Source organism: Bombina bombina, unplaced genomic scaffold, assembly GCF_027579735.1.
Source record: "Bombina bombina isolate aBomBom1 unplaced genomic scaffold, aBomBom1.pri scaffold_799, whole genome shotgun sequence".
NCBI lineage: Eukaryota > Metazoa > Chordata > Amphibia > Anura > Bombinatoridae > Bombina > Bombina bombina.
The window spans coordinates 48,480-73,972 of record NW_026512934.1 but is presented as its reverse complement, the minus strand read 5'-3'; the positions used below and the strand labels follow the sequence as shown (position 1 = coordinate 73,972).

The 25,493-nt window shown below is 37.4% G+C and overlaps 1 protein-coding gene across 1 annotated transcript in view; it reads left to right on the top strand.

The window, feature by feature from the left end:
* Positions 1–8,227, top strand: part of LOC128644608 (dynein axonemal heavy chain 6-like) — a gene marked incomplete at its 5' end in the record, with an annotated part of 93,388 nt that extends 85,161 nt beyond the window's left edge. Inside the window, 3 exon segments of the mRNA XM_053697153.1 lie at positions 3,413–3,564; positions 6,277–6,499; positions 7,980–8,227. Of these exon segments, the coding sequence (XP_053553128.1) occupies positions 3,413–3,564; positions 6,277–6,499; positions 7,980–8,083 (479 nt within the window).
* Between the last annotated feature and the right edge of the window lie 17,266 nt (positions 8,228–25,493).

Sequence of the window (25,493 nt, the reverse complement as noted above, 5' to 3'; positions counted from 1 at the left end):
AAGATTGCCGCCGTTCGTCAACCCAACATTATGCTTAGGATTTTACAATTAGTAGTCAATGGTGGGTTGCGTCCAAGGTCTGTGGCAGTGTGGCAGTGGTCGTGGCTAAACTAACACTAGAATCACAATCTAGAATTGGAATTATATATATATATATATATATACACAAGTCCAGCCAGAATGCTGGGCGCAGGAATCACGGGCATCCAAAATGGACAATCCAAAGTCGGTCCGTGTGTAGCAACTATGACTAATCTAGCCGCAGTGTTCAATGAGCTGAACGAGATTACCCAATCCCCCATCTCGCGTACGGGGGGGTGTGCACACAGTAAGGATTAACTTTTATTAAATTTAAACTTTGCACTTTCTATTCTGTATTTATTTTGTATTCAGCAGTGTGTTTAGTCTCACACTTTGTATGTTTAAGCATATGTTTTACAAATTACATTCCACTTTGCATTTTTTCTATTTAAATTAAAATTGAAAAACTGTCAGCTTCAGTTGCCCAGAGAGCTTCATTACGTTCTATGGGCAAGATAATCATACATTCTCTAGTTTGGAAAGATATTTTAGTGCAGACTTCACAGGGACAGAACTCACTGAAAGAAAAAGGGAGGAAACTGGAAGTCATAGGACCCAATAGTCAAAGCATTGACAGACCAACGAGAAACTTCCTTTCTGGCATTGTCGGCCTTGCAAAATAATTACATATTAAATTATATAGAATACTTAAATAATATGCATTATACATGACAATGCATATCAATTTGACACCTAAAGACCTAACTTATTAACCCCTAAACTGACACAACCCACCAACGCAATAAGCCCCTAACCAATTAACCCCTACACTACCACAACCCACCAACGCAAACTACCACTACACTATTTAAAGGGACAGTCTAGTATAAATTAAACTTTCATTATTCAGATAGGACTTTTAATTTTAATCAACTTTCCAATTTATTTTTATCATCAAATTTTCTTTTTTCTCTTGGTATTCTAAGTTTAAACTAAAAATAGGTAGACTCATATGCTAATTTCTAAGCCTTTGAGGGCTGCCTCTTATCACATGCTTTTTAAATCTATTTTCAACACAAAGAGACAGAAAGTACACGTGGGCCATATACATAACACTGGGTTCAGGCACAGGGGGTTATTTAAGATTTAGCACAAAACAATGATACATTTAAGACAATAGATAATAAACAGTCGCAGTCATGTGATCAGGGGGCTGGAAGAAGGTTTCTAGATACAAGGTAATCACAGAGGTAGAAAGTATATTAATATAACTGTGTTGGTTATGCAAATCTGGGGAATGGGTAATAAAGGGATTATCTATCTTTTAAAACAATAACAATTCTATGGTAGACTGTCCCTTTAACTACCTAACTCCTAACACCCCACCTCTAATCTAAAGAACTCTAAGTTATAAAAAATAATAAACACAAAATTACAGAAAGTAAAAAAAAACTAACATTACAAAAAATAAAAAACAATACTACCAATGCCCTTCCACACAGTTATGCCTATTCTAAAACTAAAGCCCCCTTTAAAAAAAAATAATCTCAAAATAAAAAAAAACTAAACTATAGCCCATAGAAGGGCTTTTCATAGGGCATTTCCAACTCTTTTTCCTGGAAAAACACAAACCAACCTACAATACAAGTAACAAGTGAACTTTGTCTAGCCTTTCTGTTCCAGGTATTATTGCCGAATCAATCAGGAGTCTGAATCAGTAATCTGATAACTCCAGCTTGGCCTCTCAGTACAGGATATGCGGTTTTGGTTTAGATGTCTCCTTCACTCCCCCTTTGCGACAAGTCTTCTTGTCTCAAACCCTTTTTTTCCACCCAGATCTCAAATCTCTAAGTTTAATGGCATTGTGCCAATCCTGACACATAGAGGTTTGTCAGACTCTGTTCCTGTCTCTCGGTTTCAAACTAGGAAATTTGTAACCCTAAGGTTTATCTCAGAATTTGGAAGTTTTTTCTTCGCTTGGTGTTCTTCCCGAGGGTTTTCTTGGTTTTCCTTTTTAATTCCTAGAATTCTTCAGTTTCTTCAAGATGGTCTTAAAAAAGGTTTGTCTGCTAGCTCTTTAATAGACAAATTTTAGGTTTTATCTATTCTCTCCACAAAGAGTTAGCCTAAATTCCGGATGTTTATATTTTGTCCTGGAGTTGTTGAGAATTAGGCCAGTTGTAAGGCCTATCTCTTCTCCTTGGAATTTGAATGCAGCTATTTCAGTTCTGCAAGGCCCTCCTTCTGCTCCTGTGCTCTGCATAGATATCAGCTAGAAGAATTTATGAAAGGTACTTCTCAAAGCTTTCTTGGTGGCAGGCATTTCTCCCCATAAGTGTATTACAGCTCATTCCAACAGATCATTTTCTACTTCTTGGGTTTTCAAAAGAATGCATCTTTGAGGAAGATTTGCACAACTGCAACTAGGTCTTCTCTACATACTTTCCCCAATTTACAATTTTTTCTTCTATGACATTGTTTTTTGCCAGGAAAGTCCTTCAGCCCACAGTGTCCGGCAATTAGGAACTGCCTTAGTTTGTCCCTCCCTTTACTTAGCATGGGCTCTCAGCTTGGGTATTAAATCACACGTTATGGATTCCTATGGACTCTCATCATCATATGAAAGAAAACAAAATTTATGATTACCTGAGAATTTTTTTTTTCAGGTTAATGAGAGTCCATGGGCCCCGTCTGTTTAATATCTTTGGGTGACAGTTTGAATTTGCACCCCTGCTTTGTCTTTCCTACCTGTTTCCTTTTCTCTGTATACATTAAACTGAGGAAAGATGGGAGATGGGAAGGATTAAAGCTATTGTGTGGGTTCTTGGCCTCCTCCTAGAGGTGGGAAATATACCCATTTATTTTACTGTGGGAGGACAAGGTTCCCAGGCTGACGTGCAATCTCCTGTGCAGACCCATGAGAGCAGGGCTTGTCAGTAATCCCAGACAAACCAATCTGGGTCTTTGGTGTCAAGAGGTTAACTCGAGGTTTAAATAAATGGAGCTCACAATATGCTTATTGTACTGTATGCGGAATTCCAAAACCCAGAATTATACACCCTCAACGAGTATTCCCTGCGACCTTTAGTATTCAAAATAAAATGTAACTTTTATGTTTCGATGTTCATTGACACCTTTATCAAATGCAAAACCTGGTTAATGTTGTACAACAAAGGTTTAACTACTAAAGGTCCCAGTGAGTGACAGTATTTATTTTTTTGTACTCATCATTTTTCTTTGAGCACCCTGGTTGTTGCAAAATATTAAATGGAAATTGGAACTTGTCACTTGTTTATATATATATTATATATATTGTGATTAGTCTTAATAACTTTATATATAATTAAATACAGATTCCTTTCATGAAAAAAATGTTTATATTGTTTCCTAGGAGCCCTTCAGAACCATGCTCGGAAGTACAACTTGCCTATAGATGAACTTAGCTTCCACTATAATGTTCTGCCTTATTATCGTGATCAAGCATCAGTGATTGAAGCACTGAAATCAGTACAGTTTGGAGAAGAGTTGCCAATGGATATACAGGTACGTTTTTATAATGTGAAACAAAATCAGTCAGATTACATAAATATCTTACACAATTTTTATAATTATTAGTGGAAAATGTGCAGAAGTAATGAGCTCTAAATGATGAAACAGGTGGTGGTTATCATCCTCTATTGAATGCAATTTTGGTAACAGATTTCAGAAAAAAGCTTTGTCAGAATGCAATATTATTCAGCTTTATTGTGATTAACACATGAGCTGTGAAAAACCCATTATCCGTGCACAGTATTATGCTCAATCACACAGCACAATTCTGTACGCTCAGTATCCCTTTATATATTTTGTTTCCTGTCCACCTCATCTGTTCAATAAGATCTGTTACAGGTTAATGCACCTGATCTGATGTTCATTCCCAGTTATATCATTGGCAGCTAATGCTTATCCATAAGAAATTTAACTCAATATGGGCAGTCTGTCATACCTGCTGTCACATGTCACTTTTCATTAAGCCACATATTGAAATGCTTTTTTCAGTTGCTACAAACATTCCTGATTTGGAATCAATGCTAGACAATTGTTTATATAATGCATAGTTTATTAAAAAAAATAACAAGTTAATTTTAGATTGTATTTAGCACATTTCCCTAGGAGCTGCAATTTCTTCTGGTTTTATTGTTTTAAATTTTTAAAAGTTACTGTATGTTTGAAGGTAGATATTGTGCACAGCCAATTTTAAAGGTAGAAGATCCATTAGTAGTTCATAGTGTTGTTAAATACCTCAATCATGGGCGTTTTGATACATTTTTCTGGGGAGGGGTAAAATATCAGTAGCATCATGTGCAGCAGGACAGTTGCTTTTTGTAAATATGAGCTGCTTATCATTTTAAAAATGGTGGCTCACTGATATTACAAGACCCAAGTAGATACATGTGCTTGTTTATAAAGAGCAAAATTCTAGATGCGAGGCATTTGTTCCCTCTTGTCCTTCTCTCTGGACAACTGTGTTTTTGGTTAATGTTTGTTCATATACCTACTTTAAAGACACATTAAAGTATATAAAGTATACTTTAAAATAAAAATACTTGATTATAAATATTAATACAGCTTTCCAATTTACTTTCATTATTTATTTTACCGGACTCTGACATATTTTACTCTGTAATTGCTTGATCAGTGCAATAATTCATCTATATCTGCCCCAATCATATTAGCATTGATGCACATATTTTTATGGCAGATAAGAATCATAAGCTCACCAAGTCTGCCCATATTTCCTATAAAGTTTAATCTTAATTAGTTTGTAAGGCAGACACAGTGTTTGTCCTTTACTATCTCTAATGGGATTTTATTCCATGGGGCAAATTTAATAAGCAGCGGATGCTGCTTTATCCGCCCATAGTTTCCGGCAGTTAAGAAGCAGCAGTGGTAAGAACGCTGCTTCTTAACTGGTCCGTCATCTTTTAGGTGGCGGAATGCAGTCATCCCAATCAGATATGATCGGGATGATTGACACCCCCTGCAAGAGGCCAATTGGCCACAAATGTGCAGGGGGCGGCATTGCACAAGCATTTCACAAGAAATGCTTGTGTAATGTTAAATGCCGACAGAGTATGCTGTCGTCATTTAGCGATGTTGGGCGGAAATGGTTTGCTATAGCGAATCATATCCGCCCGACATTTGGTAAATTGACCCCCATGATATAACCACCCTTTGTGTAAAAAAGTATTTCCGCAAAATACTCAAGAACCTTCTACCCTTCAACATGAGAACATGACCTCTTGTTCTAGTGTGCTGTTTTTTGGTGAAAATAATTTCTGCTTAAGATTTATTAAGTCCCTTAAGATACTTGAAGGTTTCTAAAATATCACCTTTCCCTCTTCTGGAGATATGTCCTCCAGAACTGTACACAGTACTCAAGATAACTAGCGATCTCTAAAGTGGTATAAGAAGCTAACATTTTTAGCTTCTAGTACCTCTTTCTAAACAACCAAGCATTCTACCAGCTACACTGCTTTGTTTATCAAATTTCAAATCAGCCAAATAATAAATAATTAATATTAATAAATAATAACTCCCGTTTCTCTTTTGTAATAGTCAGTGTCATTGAGTCTTTAATTAAACTTTGGATTTTTGTTCCTAAGCGCATATTTTTATTCTTTCTAATGTTGAAATAAATCCCAGCAGCAACAATTTTTTTTCCATTGGCAAACAGACACAATTTTCCCCTGATTTCAACTGATATAACTGAAACAAAACAGGCCCCAGAACTGACACCTGAGGGACACCATTAGTAACTGCCCCTCTGCTGAATGCACTCAGTTTATTAACATTGTACCATCCATTCTAAACCCAACATTCTGCCCACTTAAAATGTTTTGAGTCTAGACCACGATAATCCAGTTTATGAATTAGTTTCTTGTGTGGATCATTGGCACATGTTTTGCTAAAATCACGATAAGCTACATCCATATGTGCAGGACCAAAAGACTTTTTTACTTTTATTTTTGATAATGCCAACAGAACTTCTCTTTGAGCTACTGTCTCTCTAATCTCCTAGTTCACAGATGTGAGTAACAAGTGAAAATGATTTGTCAAGTTTCAACAGAATTTTGGTGCACTTATTTGGAGTATGATGCTGTTTGGAAAAGGAAAAAAAAAGTTCACTTTGAAAGATTTACTTACGTCAGCCTTACAAATGATATGTCTGACAATAATTTAATTGCTATTGACCTGTTTCATCTATTTATATAGCTACCATCCCCAGAAGATGGTGTACTGGTGCACGGGATGTTTATGGATGCAAGTCGTTGGGATGATAAAAACATGGTTATAGAGGATGCATTGCCAAGACAAATGAATTCCATGCTACCTGTTGTTCACTTTGAACCTCGCCAGAATTACAGTCCATGCTCAAAATTATATCAAGCGCCACTCTATAAAACAGGAGCTAGGGCAGGTACACTGTCCACAACAGGTAAGATACTACAATTTCGGAGTGAACTCGTGACTGCTATAGGTGTATTCATTAAGAGGGTCTTTAACCCTCTATATCCTTTGTTAAAATTTTAATACACAGCACCGTTACTCTAAATATTTTAATCTGAAATTATGAGGATTTATTGAAGAGGTAAAGAGTTCGAAAAATTAAACAAGTAGTGCCATTGTTTTTTCTAGTATTTTAAGATGTTACAATCTATTTGTAGCAATTGCAAGCCAGTCTACATAGACGGATAGACAGAATAAACCAGAATTACTGTATATTGCATTTTATCAAACATAAACAGTGTTCTGGATGAAAATGATTATAACTGCAAATGTAGATGTATGAATTCATTATTTTTTTTCTAGAACACAAAAAAAAGGGAAAAAAATAAATATGTTACAGCATTCACATTTAATACATCATTGGTTCAGCTGTCAAAATAGTTTCAAAGGGAAGATGTTATATACAAAAAAGCTGAAGTATTTATTATGTAAAAAAGTATTGAACTTGTTTCTGCACTGATGTCTGCATCTCAGTGGGACGTGTATTGATTTGGCAAAGCGAGGTAGATTTAAATCACAGCTGTATTGGCTGTTTAGAGTTAAACAGATCTAAGCACATTTCAAATAATTGCTAGTAATGTCAGTGAGCACAAAATATTGACAACTACCTGCCGTCTTTAATATGTAAATTTCTTGGAGGTATAATGATTTTTATAGCACTACAAGACCAACAACAGACAGTTGTATAAGTCCTACAAGATGATACGTCCTTTATTACAGCGATAACACTCTGTTTAACACTTGGTTCAAGCCTACATTGTAGGTGAAAATATGATTTAATAAATAGGCACTCAAATGTTATTCATGCAGCTATATTGGGGGACCAGGACATGTCCCAAATACAAATGAAAAAAGTGTTTACTTTTCAGTACATGAAGATCTAATTAAAAAAAAACAAAAAACTATGATACATAACACAGTGTTCTTTTTTAGATGCAAAAAAGAAAAATAATTTAATTGTACACCGTTGTTTATAAAGGTTGATGAATGATTTGCAATGCAATGATTAATAGATAGATGGATAAATAGATGGGTAGACAGACAGATAGAGTGATTTATAGATGGGTAGACAAATAGATAGATAGATAGATAGATAGATAGATAGATAGAGGGATTGATAGAGGGATATAATACAGTAGATAGATAAATAGAGGGATAGATAGATAGATAGATAGATAGATAGATAGAGGGATTGATAGAGGGATATAATACAGTAGATAGATAAATAGAGGGATAGATAGATAGATAGATAGATAGATAGATAGACAGATAGTCATGCTTTTTCAGCAGGAGAATTTGTAACTGATACTATATTCCATACTTCATTGTTACCACTAGCGATTTTACTTATTCTTTTGTATAATTACAAATAGATTAACAAATGTTTATTGACCATTTTACTTTTTCAGGTCACTCTACTAATTTTGTGGTTACTGTGTTGTTGCCGTCAAACAGAAGCAATGATTACTGGATCTCAAAAGGGTCAGCTTTGCTTTGCCAGTTAAATGACTGAGTACCTCAGAAGAGCACTTGCCTTTATGTTATTGATTTGTGGAATTTCAAATGAATGCACACGTTTTTTGCATTTAATGGAAATATATTTATAAAGTTATATGTATTTATCTTCCTCTTAAAATATAAATTTATTTAAATTAAATGTCTTGCTATTTTTTTTATTATAAAAGTGTTTGTTATCTAAGTATAAAAATTATATAACCTTGTGGTTTAAACCCTTCATTTGTAATGGAATGTGTTCACCTATGCTAGGAATGAATGCTGAGACAGATTATGTCATTAAATCTAATAACAGAGTTCACAGGTTTGCAAATGTTTTCTATAGATAGGTTACCCTTGGGTTAAATTAAATATCAGTGGACTCATATATCCTTTGTGATATGTCTCCATGTAATTTTGTTAAAAGAACATTAAAGTTTTTTAAGGTTCTGTGTTTTTTTTATTTTATTGTAAGCCTATAGAAACATAGAACATAAAACAGTTTAAACTAATCTAGTTCGTAGGGTAGCCTTATGCTTGTCCCAGGCAAATCCCCCACAGTGTTTATCATTATTTTATTTTATACCATAAATCAATCACTCTTTCTGTAAAGAAGTGCTTCCTCAAATTACTCCTGAATCTACTACCCTTTAGCTTGAGCTCATGACCCCTTGTTCTTGAATTTTCCATTTTATGTAAAATACCCACAGCCTCAGTTTTACTAAGCCCTTTAACGTACTTGAAAGTTGCTATCATATCAACTCATTGAAACATACATACCTACCTCATAGAAATATACATAGCATTGTGGTGTGTGTGTGATTGTGTATGGGGGGTTGTCTATATTAATCAATTACAATCATTAAAGTTGAACACAAACATCAATTTGTAACATTTTAGTGTTGTGCTCATCCATATGTATGAAGTGTTAGATGCAACCAAAAAGTATTTTAATATCCATTTACTGTATGTGTGTGTAAATCTCTCTCTCTCTCTCTCTCTCTCTCTCTCTCTCTCTCTCTCTCTCTATATATATATATATATATATATATATATATATATATATATATAAAATGTAGCAAAGAAGCACTCACTGAACGGTTCCAACTGTGACAAAAAGTTTTAATTCAAACGAGTGACGTTTCGGGACAGTAACAGTCCCTTCCTCTGACAAACTAATAATGTGAAAATGCAGGCCTTAAATAGGCACCAAACTACCCTCCCCACGAGTATGACCAATCATGGTCAAGGTTACATAACATATCTTACCCAGTGACCAATAATAATCAATAATACAAATCAAGTGTATCAAGTGAATCGTGAAAAGTAATTAAAACATAAGACCCCGTGTTGCTAATAGAATGGGGGGAGCAATCTCAGTCCAACCATACATATAAGTCAGCTAAATAACCTTAAACTTGTAAACAAAGTAGAAAAACAACAATGAAACAAGGGGATCGTAATTCAACCAATCGTTATAGCCCTAGTCATGGAGATCGTAATTCCACCAATCGGCAGTGATCTAACTTATGGGAATCATAGTAGCACCAATCAGCAACAATATGACACTCCGTGTCCGATACGTCATAGCTACATGCTTTCAAGTTACGCCCACCTGTCACTGGCGATGCCTGTTACATACAGCAGCAAGGGAATAACCCACCTAGCTAACTCTCACCGGATCGCTGCTTATTAGTCATAAACCAATACAGTACAGAGACCTCCCTTAGTTTAACAGTAACTTGAAAGCATGTAACTCGTTTGAATTAAAACTTTTTGTCACAGTTGGAACCGTTCAGTGAGTGCTTCTTTGCTACATTTTATCTACTATCTCACAGCACCCTGACAAGCTGCAAAAGTTGGTGAGAGTGCACTTACACCATTGCTTGAAATATATATATATATATATATATATATATATATATATATATATATATATATATTGCGGGTAAACTAAGAAATTAGGTAATCCTAGCATTAACAAAATGGGGGGCTAGGAGCAAAAGTGGCTAAAGTGTGCATATAAAGTAGATTAAAACAGATTTATTAAAACATAAATATTAAAACAAAAGGGGACAATAATAAACAATATATAAAAAAATGACCAATTACAAAAGTAAGTGTACACTTAGTGGTGTCAATGACCAAATAAACTGAAAAACGAAGCATAGAGATATGCTGATAAGAAAAATTAAAAAAAATGAGTCAAATGTGTAAAAAAGGTGAAAAAAGTAATTATATAAAATGGAGGTCAGATGTAATAATTCATATGTATGGCAACAAAGTCATAGATGGGGAGTAAAGCCTAGAAAGAACAAAATCCAGAAAGCAGGGATCCAAAGGGGAATTTACGGTGTGGGAGAGATGATATCCTAAATCATCTAAAATCTCCTTAGGGTACCTGTGTAAAAAAGGAAACAAAAGGTGCAAATCTGGGAAACAGGCTAGCCTAAACGGGTAATAGGCTTACCAGGTGTTTATGTAGGAAACTCGGGCTAAGGAGTCAACACATTTCGGCCTTTAGTAAGGCCTTTTTCAAGACAATACTAGCCCTTGGGAATTCATAAATATTTATACTGGAATATGCTCTATCATATTAAGGATAGATAATTGGTAAAACCGCCAAAATTAAAACCTCCAAAATTGAATCCGGAATCAGTTCCGTATACGTGACTTCCGGTTTCATGCCCCACTTCCGGTTAGCGTGTCAATAAGTGCATCATTTCTGCTCGACGCGTGTTGTGATTGTATCATTTCTGGTGACCGGTTTGAAGTTATTGACACCATCTTTATTATGGGCAGATGAAATAATATAAAATAGACGCCAGGTATATAATGGGCAAAAGCTTAATTGGTATTAACGCCAAAAGGCAATTGTAATTGTGATTGTGTACATTAGGCAATGGGGTTTTGATGGCTTTCAAAAAGAGAATATAAAATAGTAAATGGCCTTATATTTCAAAAAATTCTTATAGGCTTAAACTGTTCAATTGGGAAAGAGACAATATTGAAAGGTAATACTTAAAAGATTATATATAAAAAATTATATATATAGAACAAATATGTACAAAATATATAAATTTATATTAAATAGGTATATATATTAAAAATATATATTAAAAACATAGCCTGAGTTCCCTAAAATAAAATGTATTAATATGTAATGAGTCCACATAGGACAGTGAAATAAGAAAGTGCATAGATATAAATATAGCGATGAATCACCTAGGTGGGTAGGTGACTTGGCAGCAGGATTTTGTGGAAACATCTGAAGAATAACATAATTTAAAAAGATAAAATGTAGAGATAAAATTTGGGTGATGAATCACTTCTGTGGATAGATGGCTTGACAATAGAGTCTAAGACATTAAGATTTTTGACATGACACACTAAAGGCATCAGTAACCTTATGGGGGAAATCTAAATAGTTAATGGTTGTGATACATATGTGACGTAAATAGAAATAAATCACAGTTAGTATGGTAATACATATCGTGTGTCTATTCTGTATGCATATGAGTCAGCATGGTTGGGGAAAGTGGTTCTGAATAGTAGATATTGTAAATAGGTAATGTCAAATACAAGAAGGGCTGCAAATATACAAAGTGAGACAAGAATATATACAGAAGAAACCCCTCTATAGGTGCCAAAAGAAGAAGATGAAAGATTTAAACATCTAGCATCAATGTGGGTCAATATCATTAAAGGGACACTGAACCCCAATTTTTTCTTTTGTGATTCAGATAGAGCATGCAATTTTAAGCAACTTTCTAATTTATTCCTATTATCAATTTTTCTTCGTTCTCTTGCTATCTTTATTTGAAAAAGAAGGCATCTAGGGGTCGATCCGATAAAAATCGTCGCCCGCAAAAGTCGGCGACGCCAATAATTGCGCGGGTTTGGTATCCTATATACGGCGTAACCTAGAAGTTACGCGCGTATATTTTTGCCGTTGCCCGTAGTTTTTTGGGCCATAGGCAGGTATACCAAACCCGCGCAGTTTGGTATCCAATATACAGCGTAAGGACTTACGTGGCGAAAATGGAGAAATCTTACTCCATTTTCACCTCTCCACAAAAAGCAGCCGTAAGAAGCCTTACGCTGACTATTGGAGCCCCGTAACTCCCTAAACTGGCTGCTAAAATAAACCTAACACCTAACGCATGCGCAATGTCTATCTCCCTGTCAACCGCGATCTGCTAAAATAAACCTAACACCTAACGCATGCGCAATGTCTATCTCCCTGTCAACCGCGATCCCCCGCCGCAATCCCTAATAAAGTATTTAACCCCTAAACCATCGCCATCTACATAAACTAACCACCTACTGTGAGCCCCTAAAACCGCCACCATCTAACTGATCTATCCCCTAATGTGAACCCCTTACACCGCCGCCATCTATATTAAAATTATTAACCCCTAATTTAATCTACCTACCCCGCCGCCAGCTATATTATCTATATTAACCCTAAGTATATTATAGTTAATATAGTTATTACATTATATATATTAACTATATTAACCCTAATTATATTAGGGTTAATATAGTTAATATAGTTACTATAGTATTTATTTAAACTATATTAACTCTATCTAACCCTAACACCCCTAACTAAATTCTTATTAAATAAATCTAATTCATATTATAAACTAAAATATTCCGATTTAAATCTAAATACTTAACTATAAAATAAACCCTAAGATAGCTACAATATAATTAATAATTACATTATAGCTATGTTAGGGTTTATATTTATTTTACAGGTAAATTGTTAATTATTTTAACTAGGTATAATAGCTATTAAATAGTTATTAACTATTTAATAGCTACCTAGTTAAAATAATTACCCAATTTCCTGTAAAATAAATCCTAACCTAAGTTACAAATACACCTACACTATCAATAAATTAACTAAACTACAAATATCTATCTAAAAATACAATTAAATAAACTAAACTAAATTCCAAAACAAAACAAAACACTAAATTACAAAAAATAAAAAAAAGATTACAAGATTTTTAAGCTAATTACACCTAATCTAAGCCCCCTAATAAAATAATAAAGCCCCCCAAAATAAAAAAATTCCCTACCCTATTCTAAATTAAAACAAGTTCAAAGCTCTTTTACATTACCAGCCCTTAAAAGGGCCTTTTGTGGGGGCATGCCCCAAAGAAAACTGCTCTTTTGCCTGCAAAAAACCCCCACAATACCATGCCCCAACATTACAACCCACCACCCACATACCCCTTGGTTCAGCCAATCGGATTGAACTTGAATCTGATTGGCTGATTCAATCAGCCAATCAGATTTTTCTACCTTAATTCCGATTGGCTGATAGAATCCTATCAGCCAATCGGAATTCGGCGGACGCCATCTTGGATGACGTCATTTAAAGGAACCTCATTCGTCGGGAAGTCGTCGTGCCGGAAAGGATGCTCCGCGGCGGAGGAGCGAAGTAAGAAGATTGAAAATGCCGATATGCTTGAAGACGTCGCCGATGGAAGAAGACTCTCTGCCGCTTGCTTCAAGACATCGTCCGGATGGATGAAGACTTCACTGCCGCTTGCTGGAACACATCGCCTGGATCGGTTCGGCCCGGCTGGGTGAATACAAGGTAGGGAGATCTTCAGGGGGGGGGGGTAGTGTTAGGTTTATTTAAGGGGGGTTTGGGCTAGATTAGGGGTATGTGGGTGGTGGGTTGTAATGTTGGGGGGTGGTATTGTGTTTTTTTTGCAGGCAAAAGAGCAGTTTTCTTTGGGGCATGCCCTCACAAAAGGCCCTTTTAAGGGCTGGTAATGTAAAAGAGCTTTGAACTTGTTTTAATTTAGAATAGGGTAGGGAATTTTTTTATTTTGGGGGGCTTTATTATTTTATTAGGGGGCTTAGAATAGGTGTAATTAGCTTAAAAATCTTGTAATCTTTTTTTTATTTTTTGTAATTTAGTGTTTTTTTTTTTTTGTAATTTAGTTTAGTTTATTTAATTGTATTTTTAGATAGATATTTGTAGTTTAGTTAATTTATTGATAGTGTAGGTGTATTTGTAACTTAGGTTAGGATTTATTTTACAGGTAATTGGGTAATTATTTTAACTAGGTAGCTATTAAATAGTTAATAACTATTTAATAGCTATTATACCTAGTTAAAATAATTAACAATTTACCTGTAAAATAAATATAAACCCTAACATAGCTATAATGTAATTATTAATTATATTGTAGCTATCTTAGGGTTTATTTTATAGGTAAGTATTTAGATTTAAATAGGAATATTTTAGTTTATAATATGAATTAGATTTATTTAATAAGAATTTAGTTAGGGGGGTTAGGGTTAGATAGAGTTAATATAGTTTATATAAATACTATAGTAACTATATTAACTATATTAACCCTAATATAATTAGGGTTAATATAGTTAATATATATAATATAATAACTATATTAACTATATTAACCCTAATATAATTAGGGTTAATATAGTTAATATAGCTGGCGGCGGTGTAGGGGGATTAGATTAGGGGTTAATACATTTATTATAGGTGGCCGCGGTGTAGGGGGATGTAGATTGTAGGCAAAAGAGCAGTTTACTTTGTGACAAAGCCCCGCCAAAAGCCCTTTTAAGGGCTGGCAAAAGAGCTGTTACTTTGGGGCAATGCCACGCAAAAAGCCCTTTTCAGGGCTATTTGTAGGGTTAGACTTAGGTTTAGTGGTAGGGATAGTTTAGTATTTTAGGGGTTGAATAATTTAATATAGATGGCGGCGGGGTAGGGGGATTAGATTAGGGGTTAATAATTTTAAAATAGATAGCGGCGGGGTAGGGGCTCTCTTTAGAGGGTAGGTAAGGTAGATGGCGGCGGTGTTAGGGGCTCACTTTAGGGGGTTATAGATTTAATATAGCTGGCGCCGGTTTAGGGGTTAATAACTTTATTAGGTAGAGGCGGTTAAGGGGTTAATACATATTTTATTGTTAGGCTAGTGAGGGGGGATAGCGGATAGAGGGTTAGACGTGTCGGGCTATGTTAGGGAGGCGTGTTAGACTTGTCGGGCTATGTTAGGGAGGCGTGTTAGACAGTGCGGGTGATTTAGACTTTAGTCAGATTTTGTAGGCGCCGGCAGTTTCTAACGTGCCGCAAGTCACTGGCGACGCCAGAAATTGGTACTTGCGCAGATTTCTGGACATCGCTGGTTTGTCAGACTTACAGCACGTTAGCATCTGACAGCGCCGTATATGGGATAGCTCGAGTTGCGAGCTGAAACTGCGGGCGACACGTGTTCCCTCGCTTGCGCCGCAAACTACGATCTATATCGGATCGCGCCCCAAAGCTTTTTTTTTTTAATTCGGACTCTGGATAGCACTTTTTTATTGGTGGATGAATTTATCAACCAATCAGCAAGGACAACTCAGGTTGTTCACCAAAAATGGGCCGGCATCTAAACTTACATTCTTGCATTTCAAATAAAGATACCAAGAGAATGAAAAGAAATTGATAATAGGAGTAAATTAGAAAGTTGCTTAAAATTGCATGCTCTATCTGAATCACAAAAGAAAAAAATTGGGTTCAGTGTCCCTTTAAATATCATTAAATATTGATTTGTGAAGTATACCATCTTCTTTTGATAGTGAAGATGGCAATATTTAAAGACCAAATAGGGGAAAGAGTATGCTGAGAGGTGTTGTTATAAAGATATATTCACAAGAGGTGTACCACCTCAAAGTCGGCATTTAGACCCTTTGGGTAGATACAGTCTAAGTTAAATATCCATTTGCATTGTGATAGGAGTAGTCTTTTTTCAAAGCTACCACCTCTCCAGTCTTTAGGGACTTTACATAAACCCATATATTTGAGGATCTTAGTATCTCCATTATGTTTTTCTTTAAAGTGTTTGTATATGGGAACATCATCTTTTTTCCATTCAATTTGCAGAAGATGTTCTCTTATATGGTCTTTTAGTTTTCTACAGGTTTGGCCTACGTATTGGAGTCCACACTCACATTCAATTAAATAGATTATTCCTTTGTCTGTGCAGTGTATTAGCTGATTAACTTTACATTTTTCTTTCGTACTGAAATATTCAAAGGTGTCTTTTTGTAGGCCTGGTTTGCGTGCCTTGCATTTGTGGCATGGAAAAAACCTCTAAGTATATCTCCCTGTACGCCTTTGATAATATCTACAGAGGTTTTTTTCATTATGCTTGGAGCCAAAATTGTTTTCAAATTTCTGGTTTTCCTAAAAATAAAATGTGGTGTGGGACTCAGGTTTTCACCAATAATATTGTCTTCAATGTTTTCTAATGATTAATTCTATCTTGTGTTTATTTTGGCTATATTCTGTAATGAAGGGAACATCTAAAAGATCTTTGTTGAAGTGTTTATCTTTTTTTGTTTTGTAAGTGAGTAGGGTAGTTCTGTCCTTTTTCACTATTTTGCACTATTTTTTGAGATTTCAGTCACATCCCCCTTTTTTCTCCTACACCATCACTAATGAGGGATCATCTATAACATAACTATATTGGACTCTACATAAGTATATGCTTGAAAATTCTACATCATATTTTCACTGAACCTGGGATTACAAATTACACTCAACTGATAGATGCAATTTGTGACTTCTCACTACACCATGGCCAAGAGCCCGCTGGGCGCTTAGTGCCCTATTTGTGTACCAAGGTGGTGTAGTACTGCTTTAGTGGTACTTTCTTTAGTGGTACTTTTCTCTTGTAAGGTGTATCCAGTCCACGGATCATCCATTACTAGTGGGATATTCTCATTCCCAACAGGAAGTTGCAAGAGGACACCCACAGCAGAGCTGTTATATAGCTCCTCCCCTAACTGCCATATCCAGTCATTCTCTTGCAACTCTCAACACGCATGGAGGTAGTAAGAGAGAGTGGTGAAATATAGTTAGTTTTTTATCTTCAATCAAAAGTTTGTTATTTTAAATGGTACCGGAGTTGTACTATTTTATCCCAGGCAGTAAATAGAAGAAGAATCTGCCTGAGTTTTCTATGATCTTAGCAGGTTGTAACTAAGATCCATTGCTGTTCTCACATATGTCTGAGGAGAGAGGTAACTTCAGCGGGAGAATGGCGTGCAGGTTACTCTGCTATGAGGTATGTGCAGTTACAATTTTTTCTAGAAATGGAAAATGCTAGAAAATGCTGCTGATACCGGATTAATGTAAGTTAAGCCTGAATACAGTGATTTAATAGCGACTGGTATCATGCTTACTCTCAGGGGTAATACCCTTATAAAATTGCAATATAAAACGTTTGCTGGCATGTTTAATCGTTTTTATATATGCTTTGGTGATAAAACTTTATTGGGGCCTAGTTTTTTCCACATGGCTGGCTTAAATTTGCCTAGAAACAGTTTCCTGAGGCTTTCCACTGTGTTACTATGAGTGGGAGGGTCCTAATTTAGAGCTTTTTTGCGCAGTAACTTTTACAGACTGAGACATCCAGCTTCCTCCAGGAGTCCCCTGTATGCTATAGGACATCTCTAAAGGGCTCAAAGGCTTTCCAAAGTCATTTATTGGGGAAGGTAGGGCCACAGCAGGCTGTGGCAGTTTGTTGTGTCTGTTAAAAAATGTCTATATCGTTTTTTTGATCCGTTTTTTTAATTAAGGGGTTAATCATCCATTTGCAAGTGGGTGCAATGCTCTGTTAACTTATTACATACACTGTAAAAATGTTGTTTGATTTACTGCCTTTTTTTCACTGTTTTTCACATTTTGACAAAATTTGTTTCTCTTAAAGGCATAGTACCGTTTTTTATATTTGCTTGTTAACTTGATTTAAAGTGTTTTCCAAGCTTGCTAGTCTCATTGCTAGTCTGTACAAACATGTCTGACATAGAGGAAACTCCTTGTTCATTATGTTTAAAAGCCATGGTGGAACCCCCTCTTAGAATGTGTACCAAATGTACTGATTTCACTTTAAGCAATAAAGATCATATTCTGTCTTTAAAAAAATTTATCACCAGAGGAATCTGACGAGGGGGAAGTTATGCCGACTAACTCTCCCCACGTGTCAGATCCTTTGACTCCCGCTCAAGGGACTCACGCTCAAATGGCGCCAAGTACATCTAGGGCGCCCATAGCGATTACTTTACAAGACATTGCGGCAGTCATGGATAATACACTGTCAGCGGTATTAACCAGACTACCTGAATTTAGAGGTAAGTGAGATAGCTCTGGGGTTAGACGAAATGCAGAGCATACTGACGCTTTAAGAACCATGTCTGATACTGCCTCACAATATGCAGAAGCTGAGGAAGGAGAGCTTCAGTCTGTGGGTGATGTTTCTGACTCAGGAAAGATGATGCAACCTGATTCTGATTTTTCTACATTTAAATTTAAACTTGAACACCTCCGCTTGTTTCTCAGGGAGGTTTTAGCTGCTCTGAATGACTGTGATACAATTGCAGTGCCAGAGAAATTGTGTAGACTGGATAAATACTATGCAGTGCCGGTGTGTACTGATGTTTTTCCAATACCTAAAAGGTTTACAGAAATTATTAATAAGGAATGGGATAGACCAGGTGTGACATTCTCTTCCCCTCCTATTTTTAGAAAAATGTTTCCAATAGACGCCACCACACGGGACTTATGACAGACAGTTCCTAAGGTGGAGGGAGCAGTTTCTACTTTAGCAAAGCGTACTACTATCCCTGTCGAGGACAGTTGTGCTTTTTTAGATCCAATGGATAAAAAATTAGAAGGTTACCTTAAGAAAATATTTATTCAATAAGGTTTTATTCTACAGCGTGAAAGTGATTGAGGAGCACAGGTGCGAATGAGTTGCAACAAAAAAGTTTATTTAGAAACGACTTGCATGGTTACAACGCAAATGAGTGAAATAAATACACAAAGGTCAGTGATAAACTAACCAAAACAAACAGTGTGAGGGGAGAATAGGAACATACTCCCCGGGGCTAATACATGACAAAATAGAATCTACTGTTAGGAAGCAGACTACAAAAATAGACAGGTATACGCGTTTCAGCAGATTGCCTTACTCATTACCTGGTTAAAAGTATGTGTATGTGCTCTTTAAAAAGACTAGTAGACGGCTTCCTATTGGTTACTAGGGATCCACCCCTTGTTGCTAAGTGCAAAAAACAAACCAATCTCGAAGTTCTGTAGATACACAGAAAATCACTACCAGTGTTTACATTGAAACTCCTAAAGTGTTAGTTTGTACCATGATAAACTAATAAGCAAATAAACAAATAAACAAACAAACAGACTAACCATTGCTGCATAAATTAAAGGGGCACCAATTTATCTGAGTTATTTCAACTACCTAGATACGGGTGACTAAATGCAGGGAGATACGGTTGAAAGTTTATAAACTAGCTATGTCTTGTGTTTCATGGGTAATGCGCAGTTCATCAGTTCTCTTTGATTTTAGGTAGAACTTCTGCTTCCATGCACTCTGAAATGTAATATGGAAAATTGTATAAGACATGTTATAAAAGACATTATGCAACAAGATACAGATTATTATAAGGCTAGATGAAGAATAGTTATTAAATAGATACAATGTATGCACAGATTGAAAACTACACTAATCAGTCATAGACAAAATTCCAAAAAAGGGCTCCAAATTCTGGTTATTCCAGTATAAACATGTATACATTTACAAATAGTAGATACTGCATCAGTAACGATTAAGATTTGAATAACCTTGCTAATAGTGTATTATATGGGAACAAGGGGTTAAGAGGATGATGAAAACAAGTGGGCAATAAACCACAGCTCCATTTACATAAATCAATCCCAAGGTGTTACTTACTCGGATTTACATAAGGAGGCAGAAAGAGGGGACCAGGACTTTAAAGCTGAAGGAGAAATAAGTACCAACTAGGGAGAATATATTCTCACCAAAAGTTTATTAGGTCATATTCAGAATTTAGGCCTTCAGGGACCCTTGTCCTGAGTTTGAAAATCCAAAATACTTCTCTCTCCCCCAGCCTTCGGTCCCTGTCCTGTCCTCTCTTTAGTGGGGGAACCTTTTCTATGATGGTCCAAGAGAAGGTAGAGGTATCTTTGGCGTGTATACCCGCAAAGTGTTGTACAAGGGGGGTGGATAATACTCCAGCCCTGATATCTGCTAGATGTTCTTTTATTCGGACCCTGGCTTCCCTGGTCGTGAGACCCACATATTGGAGGGAACAGTTCCTACAGCTGATGACATATACCACATAGGTAGATCTGCAGTTGAGACATGTATCTATTTCAAATACTTGGCCAGTTGTTAGTGAATTGAACTGATTTCCTATTGTCACTTTCTCGCATGCCACACAAGTTCGATGGTGGCAGCGAAAAGTGCCCTTACAGCTCAACCATGATGACACATTTTGGCCTTGTTTCTTCAACCTAGTGGGTGCTATTAGGTTACCTATAGTTTTATTCTTCTTGTAGGATACCCTCAGACCTCTCTCTACTACCTCCTTCAATCTGTCATCAGCAGACAACATACAGAAATTTCTTTTGAGGATTTGACAGATGTCATCATATTGTTTAGAGTTTAGAGTATTCTGTTAGGAAAGTGATCTTAAATGTGTTACCTCTACTACATAGTCCACAAAGGAAGAGTCTGACCCCCAGTGTCTTTCCATAAAGAAGCGGATGGCCTCCAATCCCCTCTCATGTGGAATGGAGGTATAGAGTGACCTTACGTCAGCTGTTACCCATATAAAATCTTCACCCCACTTCACACGTGAGAGGAGATTAAGAACATGCTTAGTGTCTGAAAGGAAGCTCCATAGTGAGCTCACCATTGGTTGTAGCACCTGATCAAGCCACTCTGACAGGTGCTCCAGGAGGGAGCCAATACCACTTACAATAGGCCTCCCCTGCACATTCTGGACAGACTTGTGTACCTTGGGCAAGTGATTAAAGGTAGGTATTGCTGGGTTGGACACCATCAGGTAATCCCTTGTATTATCATCAATAATGCCCATCTCTACTCCATTATCTACAAGGGAGGCCAACTGCCGCCGGTATAGCCTAGTAGGGTCACCTGCCAGAGTGGCATAATCATCCTGATTACTCAGTTGTCTATAAGCCTCTTCCTTAAACTTTTCTGTATTAAGTACCACTATTGTGCCCCCCTTGTCGGCGGCCCTCACCACAATACTATCATTGTTAGCCAAGCTATCCAACGCTCTCTTGTGGTTGATAGAAATGTTTCGTTTTTGACCTCTTTCAGAGCTATAGTATAACCTGGTGAGATCTTGCTCTACCCTTTGCTGGAATTTCTCAAGAATTGATCCCCTATTTTGTAGAGGATAAAAAGTTGACTTACATTTTAAGGATGGTGCTCGTACCACCCTCCCAATAATGTGATCACCCCCTGTTGCCCCCAATGTTTCCAGGGCTCTAATATCACAGTACTCCTGAAAATCAAGATCCCCTCCATCCCCATCCCCCCTTATTTCCAGGGGCCTATGTATAGGAATGGAATCGGGACTCTCACAATCTCCAGCCTGTTGGGAGTGGTAGAACTTTTTTAATGTTAATTTTCTTATTAACTTGTTCACATCAAGCAAAGTTCTAAACAGATCAAAGTCCGCAGATGGTGTGAATGATAGTCCCAGACTGAGTACCTCTAGTTCGTACTCATTTAATACCTGGTCTGACAGATTCAGAACATTCTGTAGTTGCCCCTTCGTCGGCCCTTTCTCTGGGGGTATCTCCTCTGGTCTTTGAACTGGACGCTTGGTTCCATTCTTTCTCCTCCCCCCCCCGTCAGGTGTTCTTTGGGGGGCCCGAAAAACCTGTTCCAATTGGGCATTCTCCGTTTCCCTGGTATCCCTTGAGGTTGCACCTGCACATTCTTGTTCTTCTCTGTAATGTGAATGTGACTGGACTGTCTGGGTCTGGGTCACTATGGAGCTTCCTTTCAGACACTAAGCATGTTCTTAATCTCCTCTCACGTGTGAAGTGGGGTGAAGATTTTATATGGGTAACAGCTGACGTAAGGTCACTCTATACCTCCATTCCACATGAGAGGGGATTGGAGGCCATCCGCTTCTTTATGGAAAGACACTGGGGGTCAGACTCTTCCTTTGTGGACTATGTAGTAGAGGTAACACATTTTCTATTGAGCCATAATTATTTTGAATTTGGGGGGGATTTCTTTCTCCAAAGGCGTGGGACAGCGATGGGGGCGAAGTTTGCCCCCTCTTATGCCAACCTGTTTATGGGTTGGTGGGAGCTGTCCCACGTCTTTGGAGATGGCAATCCCCACAAAGGATGTATTATTTGGTATGGCCGTTTTATAGATGACCTCTTGTTCATATGGAGGGGTAATAGATCTGACCTACAGATCTTTCTGGATAGCCTAGATGATGAGGCCATGGGAATTCATTTTACCCATGAAATACAGAGTAGGAGTATCAACTTTCTAGATGTAACATTGATAGGCGAGCCAGGACAGACAATAGCCTCAGAAACCTATCGGAAGCCAATTTCGGGGAATTCCCTTTTGCATGCAAAAAGTTGTCACCCGCAAGGAGTATTCAAGGGAGTTGCAAAGGGGCAGTTCATCCGCCTGAAGAGAAACTGCAGCGATGCAGCAGTTTACAGTAAACAGGCGGATGACCTAGAGAAAAGGCTCAGGGAGAGAGGTTATAGGAATTCAGTTATCTCTAAGGCTAGGAATGTTGTTGAGAGTATACCTAGGGACAAACTCCTTGGACCATCTAGAGCTTCAAGAGGAAGACTGAGTCCACAACAGAGGACAGATGATAAGATCACTTTCCTAACAGAATACTCTAAACAATATGATGACATCTGTCAAATCCTCAAAAGAAATTTCTGTATGTTGTCTGCTGATGACAGATTGAAGGAGGTAGTAGAGAGAGGTCTGAGGGTATCCTACAAGAAGAATAAAACTATAGGTAACCTAATAGCACCCACTAGGTTGAAGAAACAAGGCCAAAATGTGTCATCATGGTTGAGCTGTAAGGGCACTTTTCGCTGCCACCATCGAACTTGTGTGGCATGCGAGAAAGTGACAATAGGAAATCAGTTCAATTCACTAACAACTGGCCAAGTATTTGAAATAGATACATGTCTCAACTGCAGATCTACCTATGTGGTATATGTCATCAGCTGTAGGAACTGCTCCCTCCAATATGTGGGTCTCACGACCAGGGAAGCCAGGGTCCGAATAAAAGAACATCTAGCAGATATCAGGGCTGGAGTATTATCCACCCCCCTTGTACAACACTTTGCGGGTATACACGCCAAAGATACCTCTACCTTCTCTTGGACCATCATAGAAAAGGTTACCCCACTAAAGAGAGGACAGGACAGGGACCGAAGGCTGGGGGAGAGAGAAGTATTTTGGATTTTCAAACTCAGGACAAGGGTCCCTGAAGGCCTAAATTCTGAATATGACCTAATAAACTTTTGGTGAGAATATATTCTCCCTAGTTGGTACTTATTTCTCCTTCAGCTTTAAGGTCCTGGTCCCCTCTTTCTGCCTCCTTATGTAAATCCGAGTAAGTAACACCTTGGGATTGATTTATGTAAATGGAGCTGTGGTTTATTGCCCACTTGTTTTCATCATCCTCTTAACCCCTTGTTCCCATATAATACACTATTAGCAAGGTTATTCAAATCTTAATCGTTACTGATGCAGTATCTACTATTTGTAAATGTACACATGTTTATACTGGAATAACCAGAATTTGGAGCCCTTTTTTGGAATTTTGTCTATGACTGATTAGTGTAGTTTTCAATCTGTGCATACATTGTATCTATTTAATAACTATTCTTCATCTAGCTTTATAATTATCTGTATCTTGTTGCATAATGTCTTTTATAACATGTCTTATATAATTTTCCATATTACATTTCAGAGTGCATGGAAGCAGAAGTTCTACCTAAAATCAAAGAGAACTGATGAACTGCGCATTACCCATGAAACACAAGACATAGCTAGTTTATAAACTTTCAACCGTATCTCCCTGCATTTAGTCACCCGTATCTAGGTAGTTGAAATATCTCAGATAAATTGGTGCCCCTTTAATTTATGCAGCAATGGTTAGTCGGTTTGTTTGTTTATTTGCTTATTAGTTTATCATGGTACAAACTAACACTTTAGGAGTTTCAATGTAAACACTGGTAGTGATTTTCTGTGTATCTACAGAACTTCGAGATTGGTTTGTTTTTTGCACTTAGCAACAAGGGGTGGGTCCCTAGTAACCAATAGGAAGCCGTCTACTAGTCTTTTTAAAGAGCACATACACATACTTTTAACCAGGTAATGAGTAAGGCAATCTGCTGAAACGCGTATACCTGTCTATTTTTGTAGTCTGCTTCCTAACAGTAGATTCTATTTTGTCATGTATTAGCCCCGGGGAGTATGTTCCTATTCTCCCCTCACACTGTTTGTTTTGGTTAGTTTATCACTGACCTTTGTGTATTTATTTCACTCATTTGCGTTGTAACCATGCAAGTCGTTTCTAAATAAACTTTTTTGTTGCAACTCATTCGCACCTGTGCTCCTCAATCACTTTCACATTGTTTCTATTGGCCTCCCGGAGTGAGCACAGGCAGGAAGTGAGCGCAATATCCTGACCGCACAGCCTGCTCGTTGTTAGGGACGTTTGGTGAGGAGGAGACACACACCGCATTTACAGAGGAAGCTGCCCTGGGAGCTACACGGCACCTTTTACTAGCGGAGACACAAGGCACACGGCAGCAAGCAGCAGACAGAGGATGGTTTCCGGTGGGTAACAGCAGGATCAAAGGTACAAGTTTGCTTCTTATCCCACAGTTCTGCATTTAGCTAATAACGTTGTGAACTTTTGTGTATATACGTACCTCTTTACTGGCAGTGTGATAGTTGATAAAGGGCACCGGTCTGACAAGGGAACGGACGGAACCCCACTCCTCCTACATATAGTGCTCAGGATTGCTCTAAGAGAGCACTGTATATTTGTTAGTTGAATATACCTATACAGTTTATGAGCACACAATAGGTGCTAGTACACCACGCCGAACATTACTCTCCCCCACAGCTATTTCCCTGAATCTGACTTTTTTTTTTATTCTACAGCCCCTTGCATGCATTGCTCCTGTCACTGTTGCTGCGGCGTTCTGGTTTGAGTCTCTGGAAGAGGCTTTACAGGTAGCGACTCCATTGGATGACATACTGGGCAAGCTTAGAGATCTTAAGCTAGCCAATTCCTTTGTTTTTCTGATGCCATTGCTCATTTGACTAAACTAACGGCAAAGAATTCTGGTTTTGCTATACAGGCGCGCAGGGCGCTATGGCTTAAATCATGGTCAGCTGACGTGACTTCAAAATCTAAGCTGCTTAACATTCCCTTCAAGGGGCAGACCCTATTCGGGCCTGGTTTGAAGGAGATTATTGCTGATATCACTGGAGGAAAAGGTCATGCCCTTCCTCAGG